This window comes from Harmonia axyridis, chromosome 5 (genome assembly GCF_914767665.1).
Source record: "Harmonia axyridis chromosome 5, icHarAxyr1.1, whole genome shotgun sequence".
NCBI classification, from domain to species: domain Eukaryota; kingdom Metazoa; phylum Arthropoda; class Insecta; order Coleoptera; family Coccinellidae; genus Harmonia; species Harmonia axyridis.
Genome location: NC_059505.1, coordinates 38,572,861 through 38,599,476, shown reverse-complemented (window position 1 = coordinate 38,599,476; position 26,616 = coordinate 38,572,861). Strand labels below are relative to the sequence as shown.

The following is a 26,616-nucleotide window of genomic DNA, read 5'->3' as shown; positions in this document are numbered from 1 at the left end:
TGTACAGCATCGCTGGACCATAAACCTGGCGAAATTGCGGGATTCGAGCTCTGTGATCGGGTCACTGGTCCGAGTTGAAATTACATTTCTATGGAGTAGTCGACTATAAAACATTATGGCGAAACATAGAATTGAATTGTTAATTAGCTGTCAAGGTGACCGTGCTCGGATGTTGGGAATTATAAACCGTGTAGTGATTGTATTTCTGCCTGAAATTGGAGCCCTTTGTTATTCAGAAATCTCATCGGTGATAAAACGCCTCGAATTTCTTCTCGTTCGAATTTTATTCGTTGTAATAAAAAAATAAAGATGAGAGGTTGAAAAGATATTGGCGAGAGCTCTGTGGTCCGGCCAGAAATATGAATTAGAATTCTGTAATCGATTGAAGAATCGATTAAACATAGAAATGGATATTCAACTGACTGTTACAGTTATCATACGCAATTATAAATAAAATATACAGTGTTTCATTTTTGAAATTATTGCTTTGCATTTGAATCGTCTATCAATTAAATATTTCTTGATAAATTCAACAATACAATCGGTGCTGATTGTCAAATTATCATAATTTATAAGTTCTATGACATTTCAAGAATATCTAAAACATCTTAATGGAAATTTCATTTCGTTGAATACAGGTGATATGCAGGCGAGTATGCAGGTCATTCTATTTGAAAAAACGCACTTTTAATCATTTTAGTTGTCCTTTTGAAGCCTGTGATTTTAAACAACCTGTTTCGTATCGTACTTTCTGTTCTCCATAAAGTCTATAGTGCACAATCGACCGTGACCCACCCTGTATACTCCTTTTTGTACGAAAAAAGTCTGAAATGGAAATAATTCAGCTAACATCTGCAACCTGCTTCATAATCCCAGAATGAGATACGTAATAACACATCTCAAATTTCTTTTGCTCAGAAGAAGGCAGGTCACCTTGAAAACTAGTAACTCTATGGTTGCTTCAAATTACCCTGCAATTTTCAGTTAAATAAATAATGATAACGTAGTGAAAACCACTGAAAGTTCTGTGATTGGTTAAGTGCCTACAACAAACTGAAGATTCATTTCTATGGAATTTTCATCGAAAATTTATTACCGTGGAACATAGACATGAATACTGAACTAGCTGTCAAGGTCACCATGCTCAAATGCACACATTTTAATTATTTCCTCCTCACCTCGTGGGAAAGTGCTGAAATGAATAAATTTCATCCGAAATTCAACAATAACGACTCTGCGAACGGGTCAGTACTCCTAGCCAAAGTTATGCGTTTCTATGGAATTGTCAACGTTACTTGAACATAGAAATGAATAATCAGTACTGAGGTTAATGTACCCAAATATGCATAGAATTTAAATATGTCCTTTTTTGCGGTGAATAATCTTAAAATGGATGTATTTCATTCGAAATTCCGTGAGTTTCGCGCTTATCTAATGAAATACCGAAGAAAAAAATTAATCAACCGTGGAATTGTGCAGTTGCTCCAAAATTACCGGACAGAACGGTATCATATCGCAATTTACAGCAAATAATATAGCAGAGATGAAAGATACCGCTGAAACAACAAATGGCCAATAGCAACCTTGTAACCTTCGCAGGTTAATAAACTTCCTAGCAGTATGGCAGCTACAGCCTTCCATTATGAAAAACTACCGTGATCCATCGAGAAAACTGCTGTGAGACCGTGTGACAAATCAGAGAAATGTTAATCGTGAGATGCATAGATTTATGCATTATTCTATGCGTCTTGTACGGTTATTGATTGTCATAGAAATAAAGTTTTATACAAACTACCTTTGCACTTCATTACTATAGTGATCGTTACGGTTTTGATCTATTTGATCCCGGTGGTGCAGAACAATCCTTCTCAACTCGAGCATCACAGTTTTTCGGACCAATACACCACAGAAATTTTTGTGGTCGGGTCTCGACCATCAGCATCGCTTTCGTTAGAAATTGGAGCATGGAAGATCTAACCGACGGGTTTTCTTGTGGTGAGAGAAAGACCAGATTAACAAAATCAGGTTGCTTGATGAGCGAGTCGGAAAGACAGAGATAGCATTATGTAGTTATATAGAGACATAATCCAGTCGTTGACTCTATGCTGACATTCAAATATTGAAGAGGTAATTTCTTTTACGATTTCGCCGAAACGGGAAATAAAATCGAGAAAGCTTACGGAATCCACGATGCGAATCGAATAAAACCTTTTATGTCCAGAACATAGAATGAAATGTCAAGGATTTCGGGAATGTCAAACGTAGATCTAGCAATACCTACTACGATTTATTTACGTTTATTAAATTCCACGCTCTTATGTATGAATAAACCAAGCTGTTAAAGCATGAAATTATGTGATAATTGAGTCAACCACCCGGCGCTTAGTTATTAATCTCATCAATTACAATTCCAAGCCTCGATGAACACGACAGCTTCATAGAAGAAACGCGTATACTAAAATGTCATGAATAATCAGAACTAAGATGCATAGAATACCTGGTGTGTTTACTGATTCGATTTTGTTTCAGACTTTTCGAGAGACCCACCTGTTGCTTTGGTGGTCTGCTTCACCAGAGTGCTGTAAGGTGGCGCTCTTTAAAATTTTTCGAATTCCCGCATCTGCCTGGTGCCGTTTAAAAAGGAAATACTGATTTTAGACACTGCAAACATTCACAATGAATTACAATTCAGTTCATATCGAATTTTTACTCAAATGAATGGAATATAATGACAGACCATAGAATATAAAATATTATTGTTCTATACTCAAAGTTCACGACAAGAGCGTAGAAATAGGGGGATACTGGGGGAATTACACGGTGTTCCTAAATTAGAGATACAAATGAAAATGACAGATTTCCGGATCATTTTAAGAAAAAAAGTCCTATAAAATGGGTCCCCAAACATTTTGTTTTGAGATACATGTGTTGAAGTTTAAGTTTTTTTCTCGTATAACCTTCCCTTCACAAGATATTTAATATGAATTGGCCATAGATATTCCAGTTTGAAGTTTCCACCATGTGATATGCTAATTTTGAATGCAAATCTACAGGGTGATATATTTTCTGGAAAGATGCCTGCTTCCTTCCTCCAAAACTATATTTTGGTGAATGGCTGTTAGTTTAGAAAAATGTAGAAAAAAAACTCTGGTCCAGTACTACACTTTTTGGTTTGTTATAGTTTTGTCGTATCTGCTATCGATTTCGAGAAAAAATCTCTAGTAATCCTCAGGAAAATCCAAATTATTATAAAGGTCCAGCTAGTAAGCTCTAATGAATACATTAATTTTAAGTTTTGGTATTTATTTACCTAATCTGTAGTGAAGATTAATAAATATTTGATAAACTGTACGACACACTAGAAACAACCTGTATATTGAAAGCAAAGCGTTTGTGGGCTCATATTCATGAAACTTTTTTTTCTCAAAATTATCCAAGTAATTTCTCATTTTTCTTCGTAACTCTTATTTGAGAACAAGGTAAGAACAACCGAATTAGTAACAACAAAAATTATTTCGAGTAATTTGGTTCAAACTTCATTATCAAACTTTTTTTTCTAACATTACAGATATGAATAAAAGTTGTCGTCAAAAATTTTTTTTTCTATTATCCCTCCCAAGAAAAAAAAGATCTACGCCCTTGGTTCACAAGTGTCGAGAATTGAGAGAAATGTCAAATGCGCCATCTGAAAAGCCCGCGATCCCTCGAAATCAAGTAGGTATAAATCCGAAAAATCTTCCGTTTTGTCTAAAAGTTTTACTGGTATAAGTAGACACACCAGGTATTCTATGCATCTTACATAGAACATAAAGTATCATCATAGAAATGATATCATAAATTCTATTAAATTCACAGAATTCGGAGTGAATGAGTTCCGTTACGATCCTGTTCAGAAACAACCCTTATTTGTACGCCACATGCTAGGGGGGGCGATCGATATTTCCCTCATTGCACAACATGGGACGCGTTATAACTTTGAACACCGAAAAATAACAGAAGGCGTTTCGTGTGACGCCGATTGACCGGACTGGTTTTTCTCAACTTATTTAATTGTAAATTCGTGTTGTCTGAGATGTTGCGTGATCTTAGAAGGCTCGGGAACCTTAATTATTCGAAATTCCATCGACTTCATGCGTCTAGAAGGATTCGGGGTATTCGACAGATTGAAATTGGAGATAATTAAATTAAGGAACGAAAACTTGAAAATAATATTTCAGGAAAGGGTCGGCAAAAATCATTTTTTACACGCTCGACACGTGAAAGAAAAAACATAACAGACCAATTGAAAAGTCCCCGGTCTACCATAGTAAAACACATATTTTTGGCAAAATTCGATTTTATTTTCAACATAGTTGCCTTCGAGGACGATACAACGATCTTCCAACTTTTGGATACCATTTTTGTAGTACGATTTGTCTTTCGTTTCAAAATAGGCCTCAGTTTCGGCGATTACTTCTTCATTGGCGCTAAATTTCTTTCCAGCGAGCATTCTTTCGCAGGAACAGGAAAAAGTCGATGGAGGACAGATCTGGCGAATACGGAGGATGCAGATGCAATTCGAAGCAGAATTCATGCAATTTTGCCATTGTTTTCATTGATTGGTGACACGGCGTATTGTATTGATGAAACAGCACCTTTTTTTCTTCGAATGTTTTTTAATGATTTCATCCCTAAAACGATCCAATAATGTGCATCCCAGAATACTGATGCCATAACCTGTGCAGTGCACTCAGCTAACTGTCGATTGAACACCGGACTGAAATAATTGAGCCATGTTTCATCCATTGTGACATATCGACGCAAAAACTCAGGTTTATTGCACTTAAACAGCTTTAAACACTGCTCAGAATCATTAACACGTTGTTGCTTTTGAGTGTGATCTTGCGCGGCATCCATTTCGCACACAGCTTCCTCATGTACAAATATTCGTGAATGATATGATGTACACGTTCAGATGATATCTTCACAATGTCTGCTTTCTCGATCAACTTCATTTTACGGTCAATCAAAATTATTTTGTGAACTTTTTATATTTTTTCGTCGGTGACAGCCTCGTTTGGGCGTCCACTACGTTCGCCGTTTTCGATGCTCATTTCACCACGTTTAAACTTAGCATACCAATCAATGATGGTTGATTTTCCTGGTGCGTACCCCGGAAACTCTTCATCAAGCCAAGATTTTAATTCAGCTGTATTTTTTCCCTTCAAAAAGCAATATTTTATCATCACACGAAATTCTTTTTTTTCCATCTCTTTTCAAACAACAAAAGTAGTTATACTCAAAACGCAATATCTCACAAACTAATGGTCGGACTGCTGTCAAATTTTCAAACGTATCGTTTGAAGGTTGGTACTAACTAAAAATCACATGGACTAGCACCGCCATCTGTGCATCAGACCAGGGACTTTTCAATTGGCCTAATATCTCATATCAAAATGAAAGAATTTAATTTTTAGAATGTGTAAAATTCGGGAATCAAATCCTCTGGAACGTTCTTCAGTTTTATGGAATTCTGGAGATTGTTTTGGTTAAAGATTCAACAAAAGGAAGCCTTTCTTTCTTTAAAAACATGAAGTTCAGCCGCCAAACCATTCGAATCATTCAAAGTTTGTAAGAAACAAACATAATTCCCAAATAAAGTAGAATAAAGCCAGAGAAAACAATGAATCTCAAACAAATCCATCAACAGAACCATAAAATTCCATCACGCCCCAACGCTACGCAAACACAGAAATATGAAATGCCAACATGACTTGATAGCAGCCACAGAAAACCCTCATAAAATTCTTCTTCCATCCAAACAGTCGCGTCAAATTACACATTAGAAGATTCCGACTACAATCCCAAGTATACCTCTTAAAAATCCCCCAGAGGTATATAATTAAAATCCAATCTACCTTCACGCTGTCTTGGCAACGTGTGAAAGTTCTTTGTGGGTCGTTTACGAGCCTCGGATTCTCCCTGAGTTGGGTCCTGGTCCTAATTTAGCCCTTCACTAAGGTTGGGGATACGTTCAAAAGAACTCGAAAACTGCTTTGTTTCCATGTAAGCGCGATTCGTGTACTTTTTGTTACTGTGTTGTTTTATCAGGCTCTCAGACGGCTAAATAGCACCTGAAAATCTCGAGTTTCAGAGCTCAAGAGGTTCTTTCTTTCTGCTTCTGTTCAATATCTGCATCTTCCGCACTTATAGCTAGGCTCTTAATTGAGAAAGGCAATCAGTTGGCTGCTTCTTATTGTACAATCTGTAGGGGAGGATCCTGAATAGGTTTTTATGGCGCGAGCTGAGAATTTTTTCTCGTAAAATCTGATGACTCAGTGATCTCAAAGAAGGTTTCTGTGAAGTCTTTGAACATTGCAGTTTCAGGCTGAAAGGTTGCCTTTTCAGCAGTTTCTTCTATCACTTACATAAAGGATACATGTTAAATAGGAATTAAATTATTTCATTTCCACTTTTTGATTCTATAAATTACAATTGTTTCACTACACAGTAGCTTTTTTGATTTCACATTTTCAATAACTGAAATTTTCAAGATGAAACTCTCACTTATATTGGTAAATATTGGGGTAGGGAATTCCAACAATGAATGGCTTACAGCAAGATATTTAAGAGTACTGAGTTGTTAACTTCCACTTGATGTTTCAATAATTTTCCAATTTCATTTTGTCTATTTCTAGAGCTTCTAGGAATGTTGAGCCATAATTTGAATATTGGTTAGGTAATATTAATATGTGCTTGGAATATGTCATATTGTTTTTGCATATAACTTAACCTGTAATGATTGCCAAAAATTATATGTATATTGGACAACAGGAAGATCTTTTCAGATTAGAATTAATGAGTTCACTCAACAGAAAGAACAATTCGACATATTCCAATCACGTATTAGAATTAAGACATAGGTTCAACCATAATTTTCAAATTCATAAAATTTAAATACCTACATAAGTTATGGCTTAATATCCTAGAAGATCCAATAATCCAAATAATCAAAAATATATGTTTTTTGATCATTTTTAAATGTCTTTAGTAGGCTATTCTTGAACATAATACACAAATGTATCAAGTAACAAAAACGGTAAGTATATTTCACAAAGAAATTGTTATTGTGTGAATACATTATTGTGGAGACGTCGGTAAGTAATTTTGAGATTTGTAAAGATAGTCTACTGACGCCTGATTAGCTACCAATTAACAAGATTTGGCAACAGATAATCTAGAAAGCCGAGCAAAAAGAGTATTTTAATTTTTATATGAAAGACAAACAAGGTATTGGAAAATATATGTAAAGCTATAATTCTACTCCAAATAACTACTTTCTTAAAACAATTTTATGTGGTTCATCATTTTATTGTGAATCTGATGGTGTGAATTTTTCATTCTCAATTTAGCCGGTACCTATAGTTATGTTTGTTTTTGATCGCTCATAGATGCGATCAATTTTTCTAATGATTTTGTGAATTACTCACGATAAAAATAATGGGGATAAAAAATTGGAGATACAAAACAATCTATCATAATTCCAACAAATCAATCAAACAGGCATTGTGTAGCCAAGTCCCACCCTGTATCTCATCGAAATATAGGGGATGAATCTGACTCACAGTATAGAACAATAACCCTTCGTTTGGAGATGCACTTCCGTATTAAATTTTCAACCACAAAGACTAGAAGAATAATTTAAATCCTGAAATAAGTGTAAACATCAAACGCGATAGAAAAAGATTTAAAAGGCGTATGCCGAGGATAGCAAAAAAATTGATATAATAACACGACGAAGTTCATAAGGCATTGAACGGAAGTCATAAATTGCTAACAGGTATTTAAAGAGACGCTTTACCAGTCAAGAATGCGTTTAAATCATACTAAGACAGTTTCTCTGTTGTTGAGCAAGAGATCGTGAAAAATTACAGGCCTTCGAGCCTTTTTTGCATCGGTAAACAAGAAGTATCCCTCTCTCCCTAACAAAACCCAATAATAAAAACACAATACGTCCTTCTCCATAAAAAAAAAAACGATAGAATATAATATCATTCATCGATATCATCAATAGCTCTCACGTCTTACCTGTACTTTTTGATCCCTTCCCTTAGCTGACTTCCAATTAGCAGGTGCAATGACTCCAAACACAAAATCCTGAATTAAAACATACAAAATCGATGGTTTTCAACTCAGTTTCAGAGTCCAAACCGTCCACATACCGAACTTTGCTTTTCCAGGTGCGGAAAATGGGAAAAACTTAAAGAACGAGGAAAACATACAGCGGGTTTCACAGGTAGTCAAACACTGTTTGTTGCCATTTTGAACCCGAAGCTCGGCCTATTGGAGCGACATCTTTGATCGGCGCGCGAGGCAAGCTTGTAAAGCGTTCCGCTCTTCCAATAAACCGTTTCATTCGCGAGATAGGAGCATTCAGCGTGTCGATCGGACGAATAGCTTCGAGATTGACCGCTAGGTGGCGAGCGTCCGCTTGATCCGCCTCGAAGGACCAAGAAACCCGGCGGTGTTGCCGCTGTGGAAAAATTTCAGGGAAATGTGGGATTTCGAGTTGTTTATGATTTTGGGGTTACTATTGAATTTTTTTAGCTTCCTCTGGTAACTTCTCCTATGTTTTCAGAAGAGATTATCATTTTATATGCAAATTCGAATGGAAAGTGAAAACACTGAAGAAATTAGTTCTTTTAATATTCCTGTAATCTTTCAGCTCCTGAAAGACATTTTTGCTTCGGTTATTGTATTATCCTCTGTTCGTATTACATGCTAAACTGACACATATCGTAGAAGATTTATTTTGAGGTAATTCACATTTAAGATAATGCATTCGTTTTTCGCTACAAATTGTTGTAAATGAGTTCTTAGACTCAAACATTATCACAATTCACAAGGTTTTTTGAACACATATTCGAATTCAGTTTTGAACTCGTTGACTGAAATGTCTTGAACGCAGAGAGAAGAGATAACATTAGTTACACACTTGCTGGAGTCTCTGAGTCTCCTAAAAAAAAAGGTTATTTGTTACATATTCAAATATCTCAAAAATTTCATTCTGCAGTTTGAGATAAAGATAAGTGTTTGACTTACTTGCAGACATATTCTTTAGTGTAATCAGATCCATCTTCTAAGAGATCTCCTTCGAAACAATTGAGCATAGATTGTCTGTTAGTTTGATACTTGAAGTTTTGGAAACATAATTGCACTTCTGAATTCCAGGATGATGCTAAAACAAAATTCCAAAATCATGGTGTCATAAGTACATAACACGAAAACACTTACATGTGAAATTTTGCTTATATTTAAACACTAAATCTACCAAACCACTCATAATTTCTTGAGAGAATTTTGGATAATACTTCTCGTTTTCTGGTAAACAATTTTCCGAAGCTTCGATGAAATCCTTGGAGCACTTAACAATGTTTTCCTTGAGTTCTGTAGGTGTGACCAGAAGAATTAAATTTTTCTTCAGAAAATCAGCAACACATTGCTTTGTTGTAGATAAAGACTCCTGAAATAATCGATGGTGAAAAATTATTTAATATCAAAAACAGAAATCTATAGCCATCAGTATTTCCCGATTTGAGTCTGACTAAACGTATTGGACTATGAAGTCAAGTAGAATGATTTAACTTACGCACCTCTAATTTTTTAAGTTCTTCTCGTCCTTTATTCAACCTGCATTTAGATTTTGTGTATCTCACATAAGCGTCTAAAAGGCTTTTAAAATGAGCAGGTGCTATTGCCAGAGATCTTTTCGTCATGACACCTTGAAAAAGAAAAACAATCAAAAATTTACTTGCGAATACGGAAGAAGAAGAAGAAACAAGAAGTTGAAGAATTTCGTTACAAGTCTTATCAATGTTTTGTGGATGTTCTGGATTTGTGAGGCTTTTGAATGAAACAATGGACCATATCGAAAAATATTTATTGTTTTATTAGGTGGGTGAAAAAAAATAGAAACCTCTACATCATTTTATTTGTGTCTATGTTCAGTGTTTTAATCATAATCCATTTTTCGAAATGGCCTCACTATTTGTGAAATATCTGCTAATATATTCACAATACTCACCTAACGCTCTTAAACATGTTAAATATTTGAAATGTATTCCACAAAAAAGAATAAGAATGAAAGTAAAAGATGATCTTTGGCACCGCTTAATATAATCTAACTGGTAATGTTTCAGAAATTGTTAATTATTCATTTCGATATTCAATTTGAAAAAAAAAATAAAGAAAATAGCTATTATGTAAAATAACTGTTTATTATTCATCAGAACGTTGTCGAAAAATAGCTTCATACAAAGTCAAAAATTACATTATACTCCTCTTCACATTATCTCCACTTCCCTAAAAATACGTACTTCTCCTCTGTTTTCCTGACTTGCAAGCCCGCTTCCTGATAAACCGGAAAACTGAATCCACAACGTTGGCAGGTGTTGTATTGTCGCATACTTCCAATTCGGTTACAATGCATGGTTGTATTTTAGCCAAATCGCTGAAAAATTATTATCATATAATACCATAGGTGAGGACACATTGTTGAAGAAAAAGAAAAAGTTTTCTATGATTGCTTCTATGGTTTGAAACTCTATGATCAGGATTATGATCTTGAATTAAACTCTCAACTTACTCGCATACTTTGGTGGCATTGAGGAAAGTGGGTAAAGAATCCACTGTGCTTGTTGTTGAAAGTTTCAAGGTATTGTTGACGCAAGTCTTGATGCCTTCAACATGAGCTTTAATACATTCTGGTCCTTCTTCAGCGACAAACACTAGAAAAAGATAAAAATCGATGGTTTCAACTTCCTTGTTGACACTTTCGAGTATTATCTGCACTAATATCTATGAATTCGTATGTGCATAAAATTTGAACTTACTAGCTATTCTATCGCCATCCTTATAGCATGCAAACTCTCCTAATTCCTTAATCAAATTCAGTACTGTTTCCAGATTCTTCTTTTCATCATCGATCAAGCACAATTTCAGTTTCTCCAAAAATTTGTCTACGCATTTTTTAAATTCGGGACGTTTCTTGCAGTACTTCCCAAAAACTTCATCCATAGAACCTGTCTTTTTTGATTCCTCAATTTCTTTCTTGATCGTGTCTAGATCTATCAAATCCTCAACGCAACTCTGTAGAGTGTCTCTGGCTTTCTGCAAAAACATCGATCAATTCATTAAGAAGAAGAATTCGATACAGAATTTGAAGGTACTGAATACAATGATCTGTGGTCGAACTCTTAACAAATGAGGAAAAAGAAGGGAAATAATAATACTATGAATAAAGGGAAGCCATTTTTGGACTGTAATCAAACAAATCTTTACTTTTAAGTATCATAATAAAGCAGTATAAAAGCTCTATTGATACTACGAGAATTTATCAAAATTCCCTTAGATGAGAAACACATAGAAGCATTGTTTTTCTTCTTTATACTTTCATATACTTTAATCTCTGAACTTACTGAACAAATTTTTCTGTGGTTTTCATTTGGACTAAATTCAAAATAAAATTTCAGGGGATGGTTCTATTGATCTTGTGTTACCTGTACATTGGCGTAGGTTCCTTTTCCTCCTCTTGAATCGCATTTTTCTTTCAAGACTGTATCATCAATGGAATCTAAATTATCTACATCTAATTGGGCATACGCTGCTCCTGTGTAACCGAAAACAAACAAAAATGAGGTCAAATCTATTAAAAATCAAAGGAAGTCTAGAAGGCTAAATTGAACGTACAAATTGAAATTTTGAAACATTATAATTTGGGCAAAAAAAGGAAGGGTTTCAACTCAAAAAATTATCTCAATGAATACAGAATTGACACTAGGAAAATCCATTAATATCGTTTCTTGTAGGAGTAATAAAGAAAGTATGTATTTTAAATGGTACAGGAAATGAGGAATTTTTATATTTACTCCACAGAGAAAATATATTTTTATAAATATAAAAACTGCATAAGTAATCAGGTTAGTTTTTCGGATCAAATACTTTAAGGATTAAAATGTTTACTTTGAAAGAAACCACTTACCAAACAGCGCTAAAAATACAAAAAGAACAGTCTTCATCTTGTACCGTTCACAACCGACACTAAACTAAATCAAACTTAATATAATGCGATTATGTTATTACTCTAGTAATTTAATAAGAAAGGGTCACTCTAATGCGTAATCTCTAGTTCTTCGAACCAAAGGTTATCACCAACTTCATTTGAATTATCAACTACGCTAACAAAGGCTTTCGTGTATGTTTACCACAGCAGAATCAGAAAATTTTTAATTGCTTAATCTCTGTTTTGACGATGAAAACTTCTTCAAAGTCTCGTAGAATAGTTTGTTTTGTTAGAATTTCAGCAATAGGTTTTGATCTGTTTTTTTTTGCACCATTTTATTGAATGCCTTGAGAAATGTTGAATATTTACCAAGTTATCAACACTGAAAATAAATAGTGAATCTACGCAAATGTTTATTATTGATTATTAAGTTTATTTGAAAATCAGTATTAATTTGTTATTCATCAAAGCTTTTATATTCCACCCATGAATATTTTTTATTTATCATCAATTTTTCTTGAATTCATTAAGTGTATTGTGCTTAGACGTTGTTTTCTAGATTCTAGAAACTCAAGTGCGAGCCTCGTACATTTTGTATGTGATTTTTATTCAACTGCGTAAATTACCCCGATAGATGGCGCTGGCATATACTCTTGCAATATTGGTTGCATAAATAAATCGAATGCACTGAATGGAGAATTATCTTGTCTCCCTACTAATCAAAAATAATAAATAAAACAATGATTCAAAGTATAATATTTCACTACAAAAAAATTATTCTATAATATTGTACATAAACTAGGAGCAAATATATTTGGCGTTTTAGGGATCTCTCCTCTCCATTCCATAGCCTTAATACTTAAAAATGAATTTTTATAACCGTCAGTTATATACTCGGGTAGAGGAGCATTCCAGTTTTCAGGCGGAGAGGTTCTCTTTTCCCATACATCGTTATTGATTTGTGACATTAGTCTTTCTTTTCTTCGTGCTTTCTCATTATTTATAACTTCTATCTGCAATAAATTGAAAGTATGCAATTACAATCCTTCCAATGGAAGTTATGTACATACTGCTGCTTTTTCATCTCTGGAGTCTTCCCATTTGACAGCGTTTATATGATTTCTTTTCCAGTTTGAACAATCTATAGATGTTCCAAAAATGAAATACTGATTTAGTCTGGATTTCCAGTTAGAACACTCTCTATATTCACTATCGTATTCATTGCTAGGCCTTATCTAAAAATAATTGATTTGATTAAAATTTCGACGGTTACCTAAATATAGGTTAGGTTTCAAGTTGGAGTTAAAAAATAGGGATTACCATCCATTCATTTGCTGCAACATATTTAGAACTGGAATTCGGATCTTCAGGTTTTTTAGTCATGAAGCCTACTATTAATAATTGACTTTAATTTATTTTAAATAATTTACTACAAATAAATTACTACTCTCTAGTCTAGGTAATCATAGAAGAAATTGAATAACTTGCATAATATATTTATGTATGCACCAAGCTCAAATCAATCAAGAATATAATGAAATTAGGGCAAATATAGCTAAAGAACAATTATTTTGAAAAAGGAATGAATTTTTCTATTTCATTTATTGAAATTACTTTTTTATCAAAGGGCCAAGGACTTCACAAGAAGAATGCTTAAAAGACATAGAAACATAATAGAATTGTCAACCTAAAATTTGTAAATAATTATAAAAAAAGATTTCATTCAAAGTTAATTCGAAATGGGTCAATCACTGGATGTTTATTATAGCGGTATTGACCGCTATAAGAATCCAGATGTAGTTCCAGATCCTACAAAAGAACCCTCTTTCGATCCACAATTGGGCTTCGAGAATAAAAGGAAAGAAAGAGGTAAGGTTATGTAATGACTAAAAAAAATATTTGGACCAAACTGTGGTATTCCAATTAGAAGAATGTTTCCTTTCATTGGCCTCATTCAAAAAATACGTCTATTTTCACAGTTATGATAGCAACAGAAGAGGAGATGATATCTGCAAAAGTACCTTTGAAACGTCGAGATTATTGTACCCATTTATTGATAGACTTTTATACCTGTCGAAGAAATAATTGGCCTTTGGTTTACAAATGTGCTCATGAAAAGCATGAATATCTTAACTGCCAATATGAGGAGTAAGCCTTCAATTTCTTTTTTAAGTAAGTAGAGTAATTTTTATCTTTAATTTCAGTTATGTTATAAGGATGAAGGAATATGAAAGGGAAAGAAGACTCCTTATCAAGGCTAAAAAAGGTGAATTGGAAATTCAACCATAATAGTTTATTAAATAAATTTGGGTAGACACAAGTTTTTAGTTTAATAAATTGAAAAGAATTATAATAGTTTCATTACATCCTTTGCACACTCCATTCTCTTCTTTTCAATATCGCCATTATAGGTCGAACTATGTTCATTCAATAATCTCATGAAATTAGTGTTTGTTTTGAGTTTAAGTCTAACTTCTGTACTGTCAACTGAATTAGGTGTCAGCAATGTGCCTAATGCAACATATGTTCGGAACTGAGATTCTGGATCAGATAGTGTTGCGAGAATATCTTGTGCAACATCAACTAATACGGATATTCCTAAGTCATCAGTTTTTCTTTGGCATAAAACAGTCAAATTCAATAGGAGAGTAGCAACAGCAATCTGAAAAAAATTTGAAACTTAAACAAAGAATTTGATTGAAAATTGTACATTACCTGTGCATTTTTATTTAGCCCCCTCATTGAAGTAATATTCTCAACAACATCAAATCGGTTATTGAACATCAAGGTTTCTCCAGGACTGTGAAGACACAAATTACTCAAAGTCCTTAATGCCACAATTTTATTGTTAACTACAGAGCACTGTTCGCTGATAAAATGTTTCAATTTTCCCATAATTTGGTCACTTCCTAAGGCAACTATAAGTTCGTTGTTTTTTTCATGCTTCACTGCTATCCTAACTACATCCAAGACTGGGAAAATCATATCTGAAGAAAAATTAGTTGTTCAGTCTGAAAATCGTTAATTTTGAAACCAAACGAACCTTCTGGCCATTCTAACAACTTGAACATAATGTCGAAAACCTCCATCTCTGTAACCGGCCCCTTACATAAACTAACAAATAGCTCAAGGTCTTTCTCCTCAACGGAGTTCGACCCATCTCCTACTTTACGATTGAATTCTTTCAACTTGTTTAAAATTACATTAGGGTCGCCTATCTCGAAAGGAAGATATCTTTGTTGAGGAAAATACGAGCTGGACTTGTTGGTGGCTGTCGTGTAGCTCATACCGCCAGTAAAAGGATCCGTATTTGCCCCACTTGACACATCCATGTTCGTAGCTGTTGAGGTTCTTGTGCTATAACTACTACCACCTACAACATTGTTTCTACATCAGGTATTGATCAAATAGGATAAATACAATCATGTTTATTATGATTTTCATGGAAATTGAGAATATCCACTTTCACATGTTTATGAACGGTTTTTATTGAATATTTTTTGCCAAAATTTTGAAACCTATGCAGTTCTTCTTCAAGACTAGAAAAGTAAATAACCTGGAAACGAATGAACACAGTGAAAGAGAACACTCTACACACAATAAAATATTTCCGTATTCCTCTAAACTTTTGAAACAATCCACTTCTTATATTCCCAATAAACGTTAGTGAAACATTAAGACATATTAAACAATCTATCAAATAGTTTATTAATATTCCAGTGTGAAAATTTGTAGAAATTTTACCTGTAAAAGGATCAACATTCATGCCTTGGTATTGGGTTTGATTATTTCCCGATGGCATATATCTTGAGCCTCCAGTGAAAGGATCAACATAGTCACTAGTAGTGGTGGTTGGTTGTTGTTGACCACTATTTTTGAGTATAAAGTCTACAACCTGAGAAATTTGATATGTACTTTCACTATTAGGTATCTACTTCGATGAAGTTACCAACATACCTGGTCTAAATATACAAAAGGCAAAGAGTTTTTCACCAAAAAATTTTGTGCAGCATCATTTGGATCATCTCCTTTATTATATGGCAGTTTTAAAGGAGGCTTTCCATCTTCTACATCAACAGAAAATACATAGTCATAGTACTGAAAATGCATTATCATAAATGTACGGTTAGGTTAGGTTTTATTTGACTTATTTCAGGTTACTTACTTTTCCTTCAAACTGTGTTTTGCCCTTGTTTTCTTCACTATTTGCGCCAACTACATCTCCTACTTTATTCCAAAAGCCCCTACCTCCTTCAACAGTCCATGTGTAAGCTACAACACCAGCTGGTTCGCGTATCATTTTAATTTGTCCTGGTTTTTTGCCCTCTTCCAGTAATGCCTCTGGCCCCGGCAAACTTCAACATGAAAATTACGTTGTTTTAGGTTAAATAAAATCAGATTCGATTCTTCAAACATACTCTGAAACTTTATATCCCCCTAATTCTTGACTATTTTGCACAGTTAAAGCAGCCACTTCTTCCTCATACTTCGACAGAGTAAAAGCATCTGCAATTCTACCTTCATCTTGAGTGAATATTCTCACAACACCATCACTAAAACAAAAAGGTTTACTTGCTGTTCACCTATAAAATAATCGAAATATGTATAAGAGCAATGAAAATAATGGAATATAATTCACCTTGATCCTGTTACAATATCTCCATTACTTAGTGTTGCTACTGCCCATACCGATTGGGCTGGTAGCTGAAACGTTTGAGTATTTACACCGTCTTTCCAAATTTTCACGGTTCTATCTTCATCAGAGGTAACAAAGCAATTACTACCATTTTTACATTTGGCAATACTGAAACATAACCCAAATATTAAAGTGCAAAAGTCACAGATAAAAGCAACTGTCAAATTAATTTGAAATTATCTAGTTGGTAGGCCCAAGATGACTCAATTCAAAAATGATGAATCACCCAATTTGAAATATGAGCTTCAGTGCTCACCTATAAATATAATTTGTGTGGCCATAAAAAGTCTCTACATTAGATCCATCATAAGACCATAATTTTATAGAAGCATCATTGGATACACTGAGGAATAAATTTGATTCTGGCACATCACAGAGACCTCTCACACAATCTGTATGTCCTGAAATGATTTTGTTTATTCCCGAAAATTATACAAGATCAATATTAATATTTACCACTGAGTGTTTTCAGTAGAGTTCCTTTCTCATCCCAAAAGCAAATTGTTTTGTCAGCTGAAGCAGTCACGATTTTTGAGTCTTGTAATTGGATTACTGACCATACTGCCGCCGTGTGACCTTTCAATGTTGAAAGGGAGGTTTGAGTTTGAGAGTCCTTGTTTAAAACCCAATATTTAGCTGTGGTGTCCCAAGATCCACTTATAAATGAATTTGGTGCAACTCCTTTTGATAAACAACTAACTAAAAAATTAATAGTTATAATAATGATGTAAAATTTGAAAGAAAAAAATGTATACCTGTATTAGAGTGTTCTTTGATAGAGCCGCACGAAAAAGGCTCTGAAGGCTTGTATATCAATATAACGCTATCGTTACCACCTGTAATAACTAAACCTTCCGGAAATTCATTGGAAGGTTCTATATACAAAACGCTAGCAACAAAATTTTTTTGATCCTTATAAGATATGAACTCATTGTAAGAAGCATTGAACCTGAAATTTACAGAGGATATATCATTTAATTTCTATTAAATTTGAAGGAGCTCACCCATTGGGTTTCCAGAACTTTGCGGATTTATCTCTGGATCCGCTTAAAATAGCGTTTCCTGAAGTAACCGCTAATGACCTTACATCTAGAGTATGTCCATAAAGACAACAGCTTAGTTTGTAGGGTTTATCCATTTTTATATAATGCTATTTCTAATGTCTATCTATTCTACCTAATCAAGAAACACCGTAACTACGTACGAATAGGTTTCAAAAAATGATCAAAAAATCACAATCATCAAATAGTAATTCGCTGTTTATGACAGCAAACAATATTTTGACAGTGGTATTATTGGAAATGTGAAATTCCACAAGTTCTACTTGTATTGGAATTCTTTTGCGGATCTATGAATTCAATTCCAGTAGTGAAGGCATTGGAATTCTATCGAATTCATATTCCAAAAGATATATGAATAAAAATTTTTATTCAGCAAAATTCGATTTTATGGAACACAGTTTTAACTGTCAAAACTCAAAAAAATTAGTAGCAAAACTTCAGCGAACGCAAGCGCAATTCATTAGTTGCGGCTTGTCCGTAGAGAGGTCTAAATTGAAAATTCGTCGTCTTCGACGATTTGGGAGTATTTTGCTCCCAAACTGCTTTTTGTAGCCTTAACATCTTATAATTCTGCTCCATAATTGACATCATAGTAAGGTGATAAAATTATTTCACTTTTGAGTACCCACAAACATGGCTTGTTAAAATGAATACCGTGAAGACGTGCGTAGTATCTCCTTTCGGAGTTCCTATCTCCTTTATACAACATTCAACCAAGCTCATCAGTCATGGACAAAAAGTCAGGTCGATCAGTTCTACCCCTATCCAAGGGAACAAATTTTGAAAAGAAGAATCAAGGTAATATTTTTTTCCTCAGATTTAATTGTGAAACAACATGGCGGCACAGACTTATCCCGTCACGTCTAACAACGCAGATGACAGCAGATAAGCATGTGAATGTTATCTTGAATATTTCCAAATCTCCGGATTGTACTAAATACAAACCAGAAAATATTACATCTGTTGTCATCACATTGAAATGAATATTGAATAATTGCTCTTAGTATTACTAATCCTATTATATATTACTGTAATCAATGAATATTACATCTAACTATATGTCATTGTATTTTTCAGATAATAATGGTAAACTATGGGCAAAGGGGGGCTACCGCCGTGAGTCAGCTTCAGGCAGCCTCTCTGTCAAACCTGAAGTTGCCCATAAAACCTTTCATCGATTCAGAACTGATAAACGACCAAAACCTCGTGGCCAACAAGATGCTTTGGCTAGAGATGAGACACCCAGCCTAGAAGATCAATACGCTGAACTGGGTTCAGTTTACTTGCCAGGAAGTAAAAAAACTAATATCAATCATTTGACCAATTTTACCTTTGCCCCAAGAAATGAGGTGCAACGAGAAAATGGAAATAAATTTCGTAAAAATGGAAATCATTACGTAAAGAGAAATAAGTATGTAAAAGAGTATTTCCTTCAGGCCAAGTAAGTTCAAATGAATTCAAGTTATCAGCAGATGTATTAATTTTTTTTTTCAGCTGTCAGTTTGTAGTAAATACATATGGAGATTACAAACAGCACTCAATCAATCCTGATGCTTTGGTAGATTGGAACTACATTGAACAGATTGTAAGTTTTATTATTCAATTATCCCGAATATTTTAATACAAATTATTTATTCTACTTTTTAAGAATATACATATGAATGACTTTCCATTGTGTCCAATCTGTCGTTTTCCACCATCTGCTGCCAAAATAACCAGATGTGGTCATATATTCTGTTGGTCTTGTTTTCTACGTTATTTGGATCATTCCGAAAATTCTTATCTAAAGTGTCCAATTTGTTTTGAGAATGTCTATCAAGCAGATTTGAAAAGGTAAGTCAACATTCAGTCTTATATTTCTTCAATGCATCAAATTATTCCATTCATTTTATTATATCAGATATATGAATGTATAAATTGATGCTAAAAAAATGTGAGGATTCATTAATTTGTTAGCTAGTTAGTTTTCAAGTTCAGTGTCCTTAACAACATAAGAACTTAACCTAGAAATCTTCTCAACAATTATTCATCTGAGGTTTTTCCTTTGACAGTGTAATCATTATTCCACGCAACACTTTCAACATCGGTGAAACAATCACCTTCAAGCTGATGAAAAGGAACGAGAAATCCCTGACTCCTTATCCTGCAGAAGAAAGCATTCCTAAAGAAAGTTTTCTAATGGACTTTTCTGAAGAAGATTCCCCTAAGATGTATTGTAAGCTGTTATTGGCCAAAAATTCTGACATCTGTTCGATCACCGACCGTGAAAAGCGGGAATTGGAGGATCAAATGCAAGATGCAGATCAATCTGAATTGGCTTTCATTCAAAAAGCTGTCGGTTATAACGATAAAAGAGTGAATAAGGTTCTAGAGGATATGGTAAATGAAGTGGGTCTTGGAGAAACACCACCACAAGAAATGAAGCATAAAAAATACGATAATGAAGATCAACAATCCTCAAAGTGCATATACTTTTACCAGGGTAAGGTTTGATTCAATTTTCATACTTTTTTATTTGATAGTGGTTTTTTTTTTTGCAGCTTCAGACGGACAACACATATATATTCACAGTTTGAATGTGAAAATGCTAAAACATACATATGGGTCTTTGGAGCACGCACCATCGACAATAACTGCTAAGATTTTGTCAAGAGAAAGTGACTACATGAGAGAGGAGTACAGAAAGTGCTTTAAATACTTGGCCCATTTACCTGTTACTTGTCCTTTCGAAACTATGGAGATAGAGTTGGATGATACAGTTGTTAGTCGAGAAACCTTGAAATTCTATCATGGTGAGTCTAAGGATGAGACTTTAATTTGTATTATTAATACTCAAAATCTAGAACTATGTGTTGGGCATATGATAACTAACCTTATTTTATGAATTGAAAGAAAGAATGACGATTTGCATTAGGTATTAATGACATATATATTCAAAGATACCAACATAAGCATTTTATTCTCTTTTTTTATTATTTTTTATGTATTATAAAATCATTTCTTTCAAACTGCACTCGAACTTGCTATCAAACATAACCTAATAATTCGATAAATATTGATTTGAATGAATCTGTCAATAGCCAAGATTCATTGCCGAGTTGACAACTGACATTGATGACATCTATATCAGGATCCCAACATAAAGATATCAATTTCAACTAAAACTATTATTTATTATATAGAATTTGAGGTGAGGGATGTTGGCCATATATTCAAAGAATGATTTGTTACTCTTAATTCATACTCCTAGTTTTCAAAACTTTCTGTTTCTTCCTCAGCAACAATACGACGACCTTTAATTACAGATTTTTATATATAAAAAAAAATTTATGCACAAACTTATTATTATTTTGATCTGTTCATCAAAAGAATATACTAGTTAGTGCTAGAAAAACGTGAGGAAAATTAACCCTGTCTACTATACAATTATCTTCAAGATCAGTCCCCTCTACAAATGACTGACACATTGTCCTTTTTATTGAAATCATCATAGATTAGAGTTCCTTTGAATTTAGGGCTTTGTTGTAAATTTCAACATTTTCTTTAATAAAATATCCTAGTTATTTTGAGAGGATTCATATTCATTTCTTTTGACCATGAATTCTAACTACAGTTTATTATAGAAAAGATATGTTGTAATATATACAAAGTAATATAATCAATAAATAAAATGTTTATTGTCGATTCAAAATAATCTTCACAATATAAATTGGTTGAATCAATACTGGAAATGAATGCTTTTTCGTTTATGGCACTTGAAGTTGACCTTTTTTTACATGCTATTAAACATCATTTAATAGTTTAACATGATTCGAAGAATTCTGGTTTAGCCAATTTTCATTGATGAGTTGAGAACTGACATTAATGACATATATCCAAGGATCCCAACATAAAGAAAACAATTTTCACTAAAACTATTGTTTATAATCTATATGCCAACAATTTGATGCACGAACTTTTCATTATTTTGATGTGTTTGTCTTAAAATATATTAGTTTGTGCTGAATAAATGTGAGGAAAATTAACCATGTTGACTATATGTTTGTCTTCAAGGTCAGTCCCCTGTACTACAAATGACTGACACATTGTCCTTTTTATTGAAATCATCATAGATTAGAGTTCTTTGAATTTAGGGCTTTGTTATAAATTCCAACAATTTCTGTAATAAAATATCCTAGTTATTTTGAGAGGTACATATTCATTTCTTTTGACCGTGAATTCTAACTACAGTTTATTATAGAAAAGAAGTGTTGTAATATATACAAAGTAATATAATCAATTAATAAAATGTTTATTGTCGATTCAAAATAATCTTCACAATATAAATTGGTTGAATCAATACTGGAAATAAATGCATTTTCGTTTATGGCACTTGAAGTTGACCTTTTTGTACATGCTATTAAACATCATTTAATAGTTTAACATGATTTGAAGAATTCTGGTTTAGCCAATTTTCATTGATGAGTTGAGAACTGACATTAATGACATATATCCAAGGATCCCAACATAAAGAAATCAATTTTCACTAAAACTATTGTTTATAATCTATATGCAAACAATTTGATGCATGAACTTTTTATTATTTTGATGTGTTTGTCTTAAAATATATTAGTTTGTGCTAAATAAATGTGAGGAAAATTAACCATGTTGACTATACGTTTGTCTTCAAGGTCAGTCCCCTCTACTACAAATGACTGACACATTGTCCTTTTTACTGAAATCATCATAGATTAGAGTTCCTTTGAATTTAGGGCTTTGTTGTAAATTTCAACATTTTCTGTAATAAAATAATAATAATAATAATCATATTTATTTTCATAATCAAAATTTACACTCAGAAAAGAAAACAAGTCAAGCATAAGGAAGCTAACAGAAAATAATACTTGATTACATATAGTGATGTCTATACAGGAAACTTATAATTTAAATAATCATCTAAAGAATATGGTTCAAGGTCAGTAAGTAGTTTACGAACTTCTTTCTTGAAATTTTTTACAGTAGTTAGGACTTGATAATTTTTGGGCAATTTGTTGAACAAAGTAAGGCACATGTATTCGACATTTCTCTGTGATAGAGTGAGAGAGCACTTCGGAAGATGGTATGAGTAGATGCGCCTGGTCATATTTGAATTGAGATATTTTTCGAAATAAAGGAAGTTAGTTCTTAAAAATGTAAGACAACGAAATATATACAATGCAGTTATTGTGAGGATGCCTTCTCTTCTGAATATTCCACGGCAGGATGTTTTGGAGGATAAACGTAGCATAGTTCTTAGCGCTCTTTTTTGAACTACGAATATTCTAGAGATATCAGAACTGTTTCCCCACACAATGATTCCATAACTCATTATTGACTGGAAATTAGAAAAATATACTGTTTTTAGCAGTTCCAAGTCAGCATGCTGCACCAATATTCGAATAGCATAAAGGACAGAATTTAGTTTTCTTTGGAGAGTATCAATATGATCATACCAGTTCAGATGTTCATCCACTGTGATTCCCAGAAAATTAGTACGGTGACTAAGTTCAACATTTTGTCCCATAAGATCAACTGTTTCTGGGTTTTTTATCTTGCTGTGTGAGGTGCAGAATATCACACATTCAGTCTTGTTCAGATTTAAGCTGATTTGATTTCTTCGGCACCAATCTGCGATCTTACAAAATTTATTCCTAGTCAAACCTACCACTTCAGATACGTTGGAAGCTGCTACCACTAAATTTGTATCATCCGCATACATGACTATATCTTTATTTTCTTCTGTCTTTGTTACCATCAGATCATTCGGGTTCAACGACATGAAATCCTCGATCAAAATGCATTCCGGCAAGTCGTTTATATAGACCAAAAAAAGTAAGGGTCCAGCTATACTCCCCTGAGGTACACCACTACTCAGTATCTCATCGCAAGAAACAAAGACAGCACCATCAATCTCAATAGATACCCTTTGGACTCGATCCTCCAAATAGCTCTTCATCAAATCTAGCTGTTTATTTCTGATGCCGAAGCTGTTGAGTTTATCCAACAATATTTCGTGACTGACGCAGTCAAGTCCTAGTTATTTGAGAGGATACCTATTCATTTCTTTTGACCACGAATTCTAACTACAGTTTATTATAGAAAAGATATGTTGTAATATATACAAAGTAATATAATCAATTAATAAAATGTTTATTGTCGATTCAAAATAATCTTCACAATATAAATTGGTTGAATCAATACTGGAAATAAATGCATTTTCGTTTATGGCACTTGAAGTTAACATTTTTTACATGCTATTAAACATCATTTAATAGTTTAACATGATTTGAAGAATTCTGGTTTAGCCAATTTTCATTGATGAGCTGAGAACTGACATTAATGACATATATCCAAGGATCCCAACATAAAGAAATCAATTTTCACTAAAACTATTGTTTATAATCTATATGCAAACAATTTGATGCACGAACTTTTTATTATTTTGATGTGTTTGTCTTAAAATATATTAGTTTGTGCTAAATAAATGTGAGGAAAATTAACCATGTTGACTATATGTTTGTCTTCAAGGTCAGTCCCCTGTACTACAAATGACTGACACATTGTCATTAATTAATAAAATGTTTATTGTCGATTCAAAATAATCTTCACAATATAAATTGGTTGAATCAATACTGGAAATAAATGCTTTTTTGTTTATGGCACTTGAAGTTGACCTTTTTTACATGCTATTAAACATCATTTAATAGTTTAACATGATTTGAAGAATTCTGGTTTAGCCAATTTTCATTGTTGAGTTGAGAACTGACATTAATGACATATATCCAAGGATCCCAACATAAAGAAATCAATTTTCACTAAAACTATTGTTTATAATCTATATGCTAACAATTTGATGCACGAACTTTTCATTATTTTGATGTGTTTGTCTTAAAATATATTAGTTTGTGCTAAATAAATGTGAGGAAAATTAACCATGTTGACTATATGTTTGTCTTCAAGGTCAGTCCCCTGTACTACAAACATGTAAATAAATGAAATTCTTCAAAAGGAGCATTGATTACATTGTCATAAAATGTTTTAATTTTCCCTACAGCTGCTGTAGAGGAGAGAAAAAGAGACCGTTTGAAGAAGGCTAAAGAAGAAAAAATCCGGGAGAGACGTATAACCGAAGAAGTGAATTTGAAAATCTATAAAAGATACCCGGCAGCTCATATACCTTTGGAATCTAAGGAACAATTTCCTCTGTTTGGATCTTCTTCTATCTCTAGTTCAGATTTGGGTGCAGACTTGGAGCAACAGACTGAGCAAGGTAGCAGCAGTTGCGGAACAAGACCTCGAACGTTTGCTAAGGTAATAACAAACATTCATTCCCATAGCTGAAATAAAAATCAAAACAACAAACTTTTTTCCAGATGGTCGCCTGTGTGAAGCCTCAGTGGCCAAATCTGAAGAGTTCAGCGATTCCCGTCGTTCCTGCAACTACATCAAAAATGACAAGCTTGGGTGTTATATCTGGTAGAAGAAGATACAATTCTAACTGTACAACCACTAGCGAAGAACCAGATGGTAATGATCCGGGATTGGCATCCAGTCCAAGAATATCATTTGGTGATGCTATAGCTCAAGCTCTTAAGGAGATTCCATCTGATAAACAGCCAGGTAAGAATCAAAATCAATTGTTAGATGTCAGTATTATTATTGTTTGAATTTTTAGGATCATCCGGTTACAGCGAGAAGGGTAAGAAGAAAAAGAAGGCAAAACCGAGACTTCTTTTGTCCAATTCCTCTCTTTTTGGATATTCGTAAATTTGTTTCATTGAAAAATTTTCAATGACCATTTTAAATATTTTGTGACCAGATTTTTTTGCTGAAAAAAAATTTCTTTTATCAAGTGTTAGATACCAGATATGTATATATGTTATTATGATTCGAATTTATTTAGTGAAATAAAAATTTTAATTCTCAATTTGATATTATTATTCCTAAGATAATCTTAAGTAACAACTTGCTGCTTAGCTGCACCTCCAACTGAAGATTTTAAAAGCAGTATCGATGTTTTCGTATAACATAATCGAACAAATTCAATTGAAACTTCATTTATTTAACTCGTAAATTTCATAAAAACGGAACTCGATGATTCAATAGGTATTATCTAATCTTTGGTTTTACCCACAGATAAGAATTTAAGATCTGTGGTTTAACCTAACCCGATGACCTGTCAATTACATTTGTCATAAACTAAAAACACCAAGCAGAATATATAGCTATTTTCTGAAAAGTATTTTAACAATTTGCCTACTGTTTGTGATTAGTACAAATTAATTTATTTCGCAAATCTACAACGAATAATGTGTATATGTTGATATCCTTTTTGTGAATTGTGATATTAGCGTTGCTCAAATGGCAAACGACGATTTTTTAAACGAATATCGTCAATTTTTTCAGTATTTTGACGAAACTCTTGATCCAAATGATCAACTACCCGTTAAGCTTGCTAGTTATAAGTTGTTTCAGAAAGAAGTTGTTGGTGCAATTTTCAACTGGACGAATCAGTATTTAAGTGATAAGTGAGTACTATTTCTTGCTTAATTTCAATGTCTTCAGTTCAGTACTTACTACACTGTACTACTGTGTAATAACAAGAGATTGCAAATATTGATCACTATTTTCTTAGGAGCGGTGTATGAGTCATAGCTTTTATTCAAGATGATTAATCATAAAACATTGAAAACCAAAATAATTAAATTTCTGTGTGTTTTCGCCTCTGTATCACAGCACAAGACATAGTTGTAGAGATTTTATCAACTAATAAAATGAATTCATTCTGGCTTTTTATGAAT

At 33.4% G+C, this 26,616-nt stretch overlaps 7 protein-coding genes across 9 annotated transcripts in view; 3 read left to right on the top strand and 4 right to left on the bottom strand.

Annotated features, from left to right (window-relative positions):
- Positions 1–8,581, bottom strand: part of LOC123680728 (protocadherin-like wing polarity protein stan) — a 30,250-nt gene extending 21,669 nt beyond the window's left edge. For all 3 annotated transcript variants that reach the window (XM_045618774.1, XM_045618772.1, XM_045618773.1), the window contains exon 1: positions 8,068–8,581. The gene's annotated coding sequence lies outside the window, so the exon portion shown is untranslated. The remainder of the gene's footprint in view (positions 1–8,067) is intronic.
- A 192-nt stretch (positions 8,582–8,773) lies between these two features.
- Positions 8,774–12,185, bottom strand: LOC123680732. Its single transcript, XM_045618778.1, has 9 exons — positions 12,020–12,185; positions 11,538–11,647; positions 10,872–11,148; positions 10,625–10,766; positions 10,356–10,489; positions 9,633–9,760; positions 9,274–9,502; positions 9,082–9,217; positions 8,774–8,995 (listed from the first exon to the last, which is right to left on the bottom strand). Exons 1-9 carry the CDS (start codon positions 12,054–12,056, stop codon positions 8,872–8,874), a joined length of 1,317 nt encoding a protein of 438 aa, XP_045474734.1. The 5' UTR covers positions 12,057–12,185; the 3' UTR covers positions 8,774–8,871.
- Positions 12,186–12,779: 594 nt separating this feature from the next.
- Positions 12,780–13,519, bottom strand: LOC123680733 (UPF0545 protein C22orf39 homolog). The gene is made up of 3 exons (XM_045618779.1): positions 13,361–13,519; positions 13,111–13,275; positions 12,780–13,053 (listed from the first exon to the last, which is right to left on the bottom strand). Exons 1-3 carry the CDS (start codon positions 13,421–13,423, stop codon positions 12,820–12,822), a joined length of 462 nt encoding a protein of 153 aa, XP_045474735.1. The 5' UTR covers positions 13,424–13,519; the 3' UTR covers positions 12,780–12,819.
- Positions 13,520–13,716: 197 nt separating this feature from the next.
- Positions 13,717–14,388, top strand: LOC123680734 (NADH dehydrogenase [ubiquinone] 1 beta subcomplex subunit 7). The gene is made up of 3 exons (XM_045618780.1): positions 13,717–13,909; positions 14,020–14,188; positions 14,245–14,388. The coding sequence occupies exons 1-3, from the start codon at positions 13,780–13,782 to the stop codon at positions 14,327–14,329; spliced, it is 384 nt and encodes a 127-aa protein (XP_045474736.1). The 5' UTR covers positions 13,717–13,779; the 3' UTR covers positions 14,330–14,388.
- Positions 14,292–18,007, bottom strand: LOC123680730 (phospholipase A-2-activating protein). The gene is made up of 12 exons (XM_045618775.1): positions 17,741–18,007; positions 17,492–17,685; positions 17,193–17,435; positions 16,993–17,137; positions 16,680–16,844; positions 16,459–16,593; positions 16,206–16,395; positions 15,998–16,138; positions 15,785–15,935; positions 15,084–15,413; positions 14,756–15,027; positions 14,292–14,702 (listed from the first exon to the last, which is right to left on the bottom strand). The coding sequence occupies exons 1-12, from the start codon at positions 17,872–17,874 to the stop codon at positions 14,388–14,390; spliced, it is 2,415 nt and encodes an 804-aa protein (XP_045474731.1). The 5' UTR covers positions 17,875–18,007; the 3' UTR covers positions 14,292–14,387.
- A 234-nt stretch (positions 18,008–18,241) lies between these two features.
- Positions 18,242–25,742, top strand: LOC123680727 (RING finger protein 10). Its single transcript, XM_045618771.1, has 9 exons — positions 18,242–18,595; positions 18,875–19,238; positions 19,292–19,382; positions 19,446–19,630; positions 19,849–20,279; positions 20,338–20,589; positions 24,870–25,126; positions 25,189–25,435; positions 25,491–25,742. Exons 1-9 carry the CDS (start codon positions 18,526–18,528, stop codon positions 25,580–25,582), a joined length of 1,989 nt encoding a protein of 662 aa, XP_045474727.1. The 5' UTR covers positions 18,242–18,525; the 3' UTR covers positions 25,583–25,742.
- A 259-nt stretch (positions 25,743–26,001) lies between these two features.
- The window catches only part of LOC123680725, an 86,464-nt gene continuing 85,849 nt past the window's right edge, over positions 26,002–26,616 (top strand). Inside the window, exon 1 of the mRNA XM_045618769.1 lies at positions 26,002–26,343. Coding sequence (XP_045474725.1) covers positions 26,177–26,343 — 167 coding nt within the window. The 5' untranslated portion in view covers positions 26,002–26,176. The remainder of the gene's footprint in view (positions 26,344–26,616) is intronic.

What these genes read in the sequence shown, in the direction of transcription:
- LOC123680732 (XM_045618778.1), bottom strand. Translation starts at nt 12,056, where the DNA reads ATGAAGACTGTTCTTTTTGTATTTTTAGCGCTGTTTG. An exon ending in AATGCCACCAAAGTATGCGA is followed by an intron (nt 10,490 to 10,624) that starts GTAAGTTGAGAG and finishes ATAATTTTTCAG; the next exon opens with CGATTTGGCTAAAATACAAC. An exon ending in GTCAGGAAAACAGAGGAGAA is followed by an intron (nt 9,761 to 10,355) that starts GTACGTATTTTT and finishes TTCTTTTTCAAG; the next exon opens with GTGTCATGACGAAAAGATCT.
- LOC123680733 (XM_045618779.1), bottom strand. Translation starts at nt 13,423, where the DNA reads ATGACTAAAAAACCTGAAGATCCGAATTCCAGTTCTAAATATGTTGCA. An exon ending in TTGCAGCAAATGAATGGATG is followed by an intron (nt 13,276 to 13,360) that starts GTAATCCCTATT and finishes AATTATTTTTAG; the next exon opens with ATAAGGCCTAGCAATGAATA. An exon ending in CCAGAGATGAAAAAGCAGCA is followed by an intron (nt 13,054 to 13,110) that starts GTATGTACATAA and finishes AATTTATTGCAG; the next exon opens with ATAGAAGTTATAAATAATGA.
- LOC123680734 (XM_045618780.1), top strand. Translation starts at nt 13,780, where the DNA reads ATGGGTCAATCACTGGATGTTTATTATAGCGGTATTGACCGCTATAAG. An exon ending in GAATAAAAGGAAAGAAAGAG is followed by an intron (nt 13,910 to 14,019) that starts GTAAGGTTATGT and finishes CTATTTTCACAG; the next exon opens with TTATGATAGCAACAGAAGAG. An exon ending in CTTAACTGCCAATATGAGGA is followed by an intron (nt 14,189 to 14,244) that starts GTAAGCCTTCAA and finishes CTTTAATTTCAG; the next exon opens with TTATGTTATAAGGATGAAGG.
- LOC123680730 (XM_045618775.1), bottom strand. Translation starts at nt 17,874, where the DNA reads ATGGATAAACCCTACAAACTAAGCTGTTGTCTTTATGGACATACTCTA. An exon ending in CACACAAATTATATTTATAG is followed by an intron (nt 16,845 to 16,992) that starts GTGAGCACTGAA and finishes GTTATGTTTCAG; the next exon opens with TATTGCCAAATGTAAAAATG. An exon ending in GGCTAAATAAAAATGCACAG is followed by an intron (nt 14,703 to 14,755) that starts GTAATGTACAAT and finishes AATTTTTTTCAG; the next exon opens with ATTGCTGTTGCTACTCTCCT.
- LOC123680727 (XM_045618771.1), top strand. Translation starts at nt 18,526, where the DNA reads ATGGACAAAAAGTCAGGTCGATCAGTTCTACCCCTATCCAAGGGAACA. An exon ending in GGAACTACATTGAACAGATT is followed by an intron (nt 19,383 to 19,445) that starts GTAAGTTTTATT and finishes CTACTTTTTAAG; the next exon opens with AATATACATATGAATGACTT. An exon ending in AACCTTGAAATTCTATCATG is followed by an intron (nt 20,590 to 24,869) that starts GTGAGTCTAAGG and finishes TTTTCCCTACAG; the next exon opens with CTGCTGTAGAGGAGAGAAAA.